The 8,965-nt window shown below is 45.6% G+C and overlaps 1 protein-coding gene across 1 annotated transcript; it reads right to left on the reverse strand.

Moving 5' to 3' along the window:
* Positions 1-928: 928 nt before the first annotated feature.
* SOX11 (SRY-box transcription factor 11) lies at positions 929-7,775 on the reverse strand. Its single transcript, XM_073336084.1, has 2 exons — positions 5,595-7,775; positions 929-3,418 (listed from the first exon to the last, which is right to left on the reverse strand). Exon 1 carries the CDS (start codon positions 7,501-7,503, stop codon positions 6,298-6,300), a length of 1,206 nt encoding a protein of 401 aa, XP_073192185.1. The 5' UTR covers positions 7,504-7,775; the 3' UTR covers positions 929-3,418; positions 5,595-6,297.
* Positions 7,776-8,965: the final 1,190 nt, after the last annotated feature.

Below are 8,965 nucleotides of genomic sequence, written 5' to 3' on the forward strand. Positions count from 1 at the left end.
CCCGAAAAAAGTATCACAGCATTTATTTAGAGACTCCAAAACTCCAACATATGTACAAGAGCAAAACCAGATAGAAATTGCAAATGAGCTAACAATGGCATATAACTCTTCTTCCTGGTATACCCAGGAGTTGAGGCAAGTTGGCTTTGGAGATACGCAGGAAGATGGAAACAAAATCAAATTGTGATAAATAGAAGTTCCTGGAATAGTATTTATTATTTGATCAAATTTCTTCAGATGGTAAATCACTGTTGTTTTTATTTTCTGTGAGGTGAATGTTACTATAATGTGATACCATGATAATCAAACCAGTCTTAATTTCTGGAGGTTCACAAATCTTAGTAGCTTGATTTCCTCATGTTCATTCACTCTGCAAGATTTCACTTCACAGAAAATCCAGATATAATAGCTAAGCACAAAAAAAGTTTGATTAAATAATAAGCACTGGAACCTCCAATCTCACACTTCCAGGTTGTTTGTTCATCATTGAAAACCACTCACCCCTTCTTGACCATATTGCTTTAGGGGTTTACTTTCATATAGAGAAGTCATTGCTTTGAAACTGCTGTCAATCACAATCTTCTAAGAGTTTTTAAAATATTCCTATCTTTGCACTGGCATAAGTATTGGGTTTCCTAAGAGAAACTCTACCCAATGAAGGTATTACTTTTTATACATGAAACAATACAAGTTTTGTTTCCCTTTTTCGTAAGTCATTCTACACTTTCTGCACATTTGTGCTTTATATTGAATATAAAAATAGGTCTTTAAAACTCTATTTACTTTAAACTCACTAAAAAACTACTTGCTTGTGAAATTCTCTTACAAATTCACTGCATCCATGTAGAGAAGATAAAACTAATTAGGCAGTTAATTGATACAGGTAGTGTGTAAAAAAATAATAAATTTTAAAAATCACAGCCTGAAATTTGGGAAAAAAGAGAAATTGAAGGAATAAAATTGTATAGTTGAAATGTAAGGCATCTCAGTATAGGGAGTTTCTTTCTGGTCATTATCATAAGTGAAGATTAAGGGCAATTTAGAAAGAGAACTACGTTTTTCAAAAAAACAGGAAGAATTGGGACCCAATTCCGCACATCCTTCTTGAAGCAAAAAACTCTCATTAAGCTCAATGAGAATTTTTGTTAAGAAATGCAGGTATAAGCACATACCAGGGCATCAATATGAAGATGTGGCAAGGTTAGAGAGAAAATGAATGAACTATAATGGAGTATCAAATAGCTGAAAACTACATGGCCCTGATTCTTACCTCACAGGAGTTTCACACTAGAATAACTATAGAGTTGCACTTGATTTACACTTGTGTAAGTGAAGAAGCAGGACACACAGATGCAAACCACATTCAGTAGACTCTACCTTTGGGGAAGTTTACCCTGGGTGGATGTGGATGCCTACACTTTAGACCACGAGACATTTAAAAGACATTTTGAATATGTCTTCCTGTTAAATTTGAAAAATATTGTCCTTTTAAAGGAATTAAACAATTTACTGTGAGTTAGTACTTTTACAGTTGAGAGAATAAACAGAAGACAGCAACCAAAAGGGAAAATGTCAATTGAAGTTAACTTCCAAAAACGTTCATTTTCAAAATCTAAAAAATACCACCACCTTTTTCTAGGTCTGATATTTAAGTGAGATCCTAAGCTGTTTTTTCCAATTGGAAAAAGCTGAGTTTCTTCTTTTGTGCCCATAAGTCTGCTTACACAAAGAAAAATACTTTACGGAGACCAAATGAAAACAGGGGTAATAAGAAAGTAAATGGGAGACACTAAGCCTGGAACATAAAGATTTCTCCAAGAGGGTAGTCAACAAGAATTCATATGCATACTTAAAAGGAAAAACTGGGAATAGGATTATTCAATTTGACCAGAAACACCCCACACATAAAATATGAGGGTAACCTAGCTGATGTGATCTTTAGTGACTGTAAGACTGCTCTTACTCTCACTAAAATGAGTGGGAGTTCAGGCATTGATTTCAACAAGGAGCAAGTTCTAGCCCTAAAAGTCTCGTGGCTTAATTAGAATATTCATTCATTTTCCTTGGGCAATATGCAAAGTTAAGCTCTCAAATGAATTAAATGTCAAACTTTTTGGGAAAAAAAATATGTACTGTCCCCCTGTACATTGCATCGTCACTCAAAATATTAATTTTACATGTTCCCTTCCAAAAGCCAAGACTCTTTTGGCAGGGTGTTTTTTTCCTTTGACTAAAGTAGACCTGTTGCTCTTTAAAATCTGCCTGACTGCTCTATACTTGGATATTTCAAATTAGTTATTCTTGATTAATATTTTGTAATGATAATTGTAAAAATTTCCTCCAAAAATTTTTGTGAGCTGAAACATATACCTTATTACAAACTGAATCCAGCTTAGATTTGACCATCATTAATACATAACTCACTGAACATTTGCAAAACACAAATGTTCAATTACACTGCCTATCATTTTAATAAACAAGGATGCATATCAGAAAGAAGGGAGTGGAAGAAATTGTCCACACCCTCTCATGATAGCTTGAAGAATTGCTAAGAGAATTTTGGCTCAGTTTTAAAGGATTGGAATATGATCATCTAATGCTATCACCCTAGCCCATGAACTGGTTTTCAATAGTAGGACAGCTAATGGCTAGGCTGTAGAGCACTTTACTTCTTTTTCTTTCTTTTTTTTCTTTTCTTTTTGCCTTAGAAGAGATAAATGTCATTTGTTTTCAGTCTAATTGCTAAGTAATTATATAGAGAACATACTAATCATTTGAGACCAAAAAAACTTAAAATTCAAGAAATTCTGTTTTATTGAGGACTATCCATTGCCAAGGATATTTTGTGTGTTGTACTTGTTTGTTTTAAAACAGTTTTTTTTTTCATAAAGAATTATCACAATGCAAGACATAAATTTAGGTTCCCAGATACTCTACATCTCTTTTCTGATAGCAAGGATTTAGGCCAAACATCTTTTATTTAGACTCATGAGTAAGTTTTTTAAATTATTATTATTATGAGAAAGAGATCAGATTATATGAATCATTTAACTACCAGATTATTTAACTAACCTAAAGTAGCTATCTCACCACTTAAATGCCTAAGAGTTGTCTTTGATTAAACATAACATGCATGCAGGTTTAAATGTTGTGTTTTATTATGCCTTACAAATATGTATGCAGGATTTTCATTTTCAGCAAGTCTGAAAGCCTGTAGCAGTGGTTGCCACCAAAATTACCAGCACAGTGAATTGTCCTTGTAAACAGCTGGATCATTTATTAGTGGATAAAAAGATAAAAGGATCGACCAATGCCTATCAGATAAAAAGTAAACTTCTTGAGAAACACACTTCCACCTTGAGTCTGTTTATTGCCATCAGCAGTTCTTTCAAAGTGTAAAACTGAAATCTGACGGCTCCTAAGGGGGAAAAAAATGCACATTTACAAAGTCTGTTCATCTGCAGCAGCCGCTCACATCCGCCCTTCCCACGCCCCAGCTCTCAGACAGGCAAAGGCAACTGCAAAGAAGAGGGAATTGGAGCAGGGATCCCCTGGGTTCTCCAGCTGCCGGCGGGGCGGAGGTTAGCGCCGTGCCACTGCCGAGGAGGGCGGCAGCACGCTCTGGGCAGGGCATCGGTAGCTACGAGCCCGCCCAGGCCGCTCAAAGGGAAGGGCGGCAGAGGCAGAGCTGGCTGGGGGCAGATCGCTCCGGCTCCGCGAGCTGGGGGCCAGCAGCGCCTGTGCGCGCCCGGCTCGGGCGGGGAGGGAAGCCCTGCACAGAAGGGACTGGGCAGAGATCAAAGCTGGCTGCACCTCCGCCCCTGCGGCAAACTGGAGGCCTCAGCCCGCCCCTTCTTGAGCAGGATCCCCCGGCTGCGGCCGGCCTCCCCGGCTTGGAAGCCCCGCACCCGGCCGCTGCTGCCTCCCTGCGACCCGCCTCGCCTGCCCCTGCGGAAGGGATGCACGGGGAGGCGGGAAGCAGCCGCCAGCCCAGCACCGTGCTGCCCCGGCCGGCGTGGGGGGCGGAAAAAGGCGGGGAGGCTCGCGCGCCCCGCCCAGGGGGAGCCAGCCGCTCTCCGGTCCCTCCCCGCCGCTGCACCCCGACTCCTTCGCCCGGTTCCCCCGTTTAAGACTGGCGGGGCTGGGGGAGGGGGAGTGGGGGGTAGGAGAGAAGCTGCTAAAAATAACCAGCGCGCCTGCCGCCGCACAGCCTTCGCTGGCCGCACATGGCCGGACACACCCCCTCCGCGCACGGCCAGCCTGGCCCGCCGCACAGCCCAGCCCACGTGGAAGGGACCCCGGGAGCCAGCGCAGCCCCCTCCCCGAGAGCCTGAGGGAGACTCCCCCAGGCCGAGCAGGGAGCGAGCTAGCACCGGCCCCCGACGCTGCCCTCCGGAGAGCCGAGCCCTGCCACTTGGGGGAGCGAGGCCAGAGCCATCCCCGCCTCCTACGCGCACGGATCGCAGCCTGAAAGGTGTCCTTACCCCGCCGCCCCGGAGATGGGGAGAGGGCTAGAATCCCCCCTCGGCAAAGGGCCCCTCCGCTAGCCACACTCAGCTGGGATGCGCCCCCCCCCCCCAGCCCTTCGCCGAGGGGAGATGCAGCAACGACAGAAGGCAGGTAAACGGGCAGAGAAGCTAACACTCAAGCGTGCCTGGAATCACGTTCTCCGGGATGCTCCCCGCCATCTTTCTATGGGCTCCTGAGGGCCAGCCACCCCCGGGGTCTCCCCTTCTAGGGTAGGTGGCCGCGGAAAGCTGGCTGGGGGAGCGGGGTAAAATCAGCGATTTTACACGTTTGTGGAATAAAAAGCTGTCTTAACGTTCTCCCCCCTGGCTACATGCAGACACAGCCGCCTACAGCTCCGCGGGTGGGGCGTGGGCACAGGGCATCGCCAGCGTTACTTCTACAGACACTAATAGCGATTCGAGTTTCTATCAGTTCCAGCTGATTTATTAAAATTGTCAAGATACAGACTTTCAGCATAAAAAAAAGGCAATGATGTTGACAGTGCACAAGTCTGCTTTTGCCATCATTTGCTACAAAATATGCAGATGGTCTGTACTTTAGATTATATTGCACAAAATGAGAAACTTTTTTTAACTATGTGCCTTTTTTTGCTAAAAATCGAGAATCCAGTTTCATACCTTCCATCTGGGGCCCCATCCACATATCACAGCGTATGAGATACATAAAGTCCTACTATAGTACAGTACATATACAATCTTTTAAACTAAGATAACAGCTCTGAGGTCTATATCACCATTTTCAATAAATCTTTACCTACAAATATTGAACAAATCTGAACTATAGCTGTACAAAAAAGTTTCTTTTTTTGTTTTAAACCACAAGGCCTTTAGATGCAAGGATTATTTTTAAAATGTTAATCCTTTTAAAACCAGGACGTAACGTACCAACAAACTTGCATGCTAAAAACAGAAAAGAAAAAAAATAAAAGGGAAGAAGTGCCTGAAAAGTCTTACTGAAAAAACACAGCAAGAATGTTCCCTTTTCACTGTACAAAAATACGCCTGAAAATATATTAATTTTTAAAAAAGACTGAGGTCTGTTATGTATCAAAAATGTTTCAATACCTTTTTGTACTGAGGTCTAGGCTGTCTGGTATTCAATCAAGGAGGTATAAGGGAACAAGTTACAAAAAAAAAGTTGGCAAGTAGAAATCACATTTGTAAAACCATAGACAATTTGATCTGAAAAGTAAACTCTGATCTTAAGTCAGTTCACAGTTTTTTTTTCTTTTTGTAAGCGTTTGTACAGTCTGCATTTTTTCAAGCTCCCTGCAGCTTTGTTAAGAATCGGATGCATAGAAGACATCAGTTTTCTCCCTCCAAAAAAAGTTGCAATGGTCCCTTTCAGAAAAAAAAAATCAAATCAGAACAGTTCTTTTAAGATCTCTCGCGGGAAAAAAAAATCCACAACCCCCTTGAGTAACAGTTGTGCTGCCAAAAGACTTCTTTGCAGACCATCTTCCAGACTTCAATCACAGACCGACAAGCTTCGAATATCGACTTCTGAATCATTTTTCCCCCAGTCCCCCATGCCTTTTTGTTGTTGTTGCGATCACCAAATTAAAAAAAAAAATCATAACTCCGGGCTCGGTTTGGAACTAACTTTGAGACTTACAAAAAAAAAAATAGAAAAAAAGAAAAAGAAAAGAAGACATTTTATTATTTCATTTTTTTACTCCCCCACTTCCATCACATCATCACCAGCATCATCTTTCCTCTCCGATTTCTCTGCTCGGTTGTTCTCACCAGCGACACGCCTTCCCGCGGCTCAGTAAGTGAAGACCAAGTCGGAAAAGTTCGCTTCCAGCCAGTCCCCTGCGATCATTTCGCTCAGCTCCGGGGTGCAGTAATCGGGGAACTCGAAGTGAGAGCCCAAGCTGCCCTCGCTGAACGAATCCAAATCTTTATCCACCAGGGACAGAGACAGGTTCCCCGAAGCGGAGCTCACCCCCAGCTCCGAGGCGGCGTGAGGGTGCTGGGAGAAATTCAAGCTCAGGTCGAACATCAGGTCGTCCGTCTCTTCGCTGCTGGAGGAGGAGGTGGAGATGGACCTGGACGACGCCGGGGACAGGCTGGGCTGCTGCTGGGTGTTCTGCTTGGTGATGTTCTTGAAGTTGTAGTACAGTCTGTTGCTGCCGCTGCTGCCGTGCGAGGCGGCGCCGCCCCTCACCTCTTCGTACAGGCTGGCCCCCTCGGTGGACTCTGCCGAGGAGCTCAAGGTGGGACTGGCCGGGACTTTGGCTACATTATATCGCCTCTGCTGCTGCTGCTCGTCTTCCTCGTCCTCCTCCTCCTCCGCCTCTTGCTTGATCCTGAGCTGCAGCTCGTCCTCCTCCTCCTCCTCCTCCTCCTCCTCGTCCATGAAGACGCACTTGACGGTTTTGCTGCTCACTTTCAGGGTGCCGTAGACATAGTCCTCCCCGGCGTAGTCCCCGGGGTGGGTGGCTTTAGCCCCGGGCTTGGCGGGAGAGGAGGAGGAGGAGGAGGACTTCAGCTTGCTACATTTCTTACTGGAGCTCTTGGCGCTTTTGCTGCTGCTGCTGGTGGGTGCGTTTTTCTCCGGGCTCTGGCTGGCACTGGGCTTGGCTGATGGGTCCATTTTGGGCTTTTTCCTGGGTCTGTATTTGTAGTCGGGGTAATCGGCCATGTGTTTGAGCCTCAGTCTCTCCGCCTCCCGGATGAAGGGGATCTTCTCGCTGTCCTTCAGCATTTTCCACCGCTTGCCCAGGCGCTTGGAGATCTCCGCGTTGTGCATGTCCGGAGACTGCTCCATGATTTTTCTCCTCTCGATTTTAGACCACACCATGAACGCATTCATCGGTCTCTTAATGTGCCCTGAAGCCGTTTTGCACCAGTCCGGGTCGCTCTCATCCAAAGCGACCGGGCTGCATGCCATAAACTCGCCCTCTTCGGTGTCCATCGCCTCCCTGGGCAGATTGCTTTCAGTCTCTGTACTTTCTGCTTGCTGCACCATGCCGGGCTTGGAGCGATTTCTTTGTGTGTGCCAGCCCTTTCTCTGCCCCGCCACACGAGCCCTCGGGAGTCACAAGGCGAAGCCCCGCGTGCGAGTTGCAAGGTCCCTCCTGCGCCTTTCCTTCCCCGCTCGCACACGGCCGTCTCTGCTCCCCTTGCACCAGGCACCCGCAGGACTGGGACGCTCTGCGGCTCGGCTCTTTCCCCTCCCCCCGGCGGCGGCGGCAGCAGCACCGGCAGCCGCCCGGACCCCGAGCTCTCACTAGATCACACGCCCCCTTCTGCAAAAGTTGCGGCCGGGTCCCCTCCGAACTAGTTATCAGGGTTTCATATGAGTGACATCACTCCCCCAGCCAGCCAATGGTGTAACTCGGGCTCCTCCCACTGGCTCCTCCCCTCTGCCTTTATTGAAGTCCCCCCCATGCTCCACCCGCCCTTCGCACCGTTTTAGTGGGGGAGGTGTGGAATTGGAAGAGGCTGGGCTGGGAGCTTAATCTTAATATACATATATGAAAAATGACTTGCATGGGTCATTTAAGATGGGTTGTATTAATGCTTTCACCATCTCCTCCTGGGCTGGCTATTAGAAAGCATAGCAATTTGTTTTGCTAGAGAGTGTGGGATAGTGGATGTGAATCTGGTGCGATTATTTCCCATTGCCTAGTGCAGTCAGGCTGGGTGAGCTCATGTCCTAGGGACTGAGGTGCATCCTCCGGGCATCTGCTCTCTGTGCTTCCAAGTAACTGAAGATGGCGCTTTAACACTACAAGCTTTTCAAAAGCATGCAGCTAGTTACTTTTTTGCAAGGCAAAGAAATCAGTTTAAAGATAAAGTGCTGATTTCTCATTCTCGGGTTTCCATAGTGTCTATTTTATCCCTTCTTTCTCTTATTCTCTTCCTCCGAACCTCCCCCACAGTCAAGGCATCACCTCTTTACTCATGGTTCTCTATCTGCCAATAGCTGGAGAAACAGTCAACGGTTTTGCTTTTGATCAGTTAAGATCAATGACACCTATCTGAGATGTGTGGATGTTTCGGACTTCAAAATCTGGTGGCTGTGACATTTACAGGCACAAATTGACCCATGGCCACCTCTGGCATTACTCACACCTGTGATCATTTTTTTTAAATCATGAAAAATATAGCATACGTTAAACAATCTAATTGCATAAAAACAGTACTTTGCCTGTCATGAATCATTTATTTTCACTTCCTAATTTCGACTAGACCATAATGCCAATAATTAGCCTTTTTTCCCCCGGGCTAGTAGTAAACCAGATTAAATAGGGCACTGTGTCACATGGTGATTTAAATCCACCCTTAACAAATCAGGGTGCATAGATGGTACTTAAAACATGTTTAAGAGGAGCAAGTTTCTCCCCCCCCCCCCCCGCCGCCTTTCAATTTCATGGTGCTGTAAGGCTATCTACATGTTAGCTCCAGATGCTGGGGAGATAGGAAGG

This window comes from Lepidochelys kempii, chromosome 3 (genome assembly GCF_965140265.1).
Source record: "Lepidochelys kempii isolate rLepKem1 chromosome 3, rLepKem1.hap2, whole genome shotgun sequence".
Taxonomy (NCBI): Eukaryota; Metazoa; Chordata; order Testudines; family Cheloniidae; genus Lepidochelys; species Lepidochelys kempii.

What these genes read in the sequence shown, in the direction of transcription:
- SOX11 (XM_073336084.1), bottom strand. Translation starts at nt 7,503, where the DNA reads ATGGTGCAGCAAGCAGAAAGTACAGAGACTGAAAGCAATCTGCCCAGG.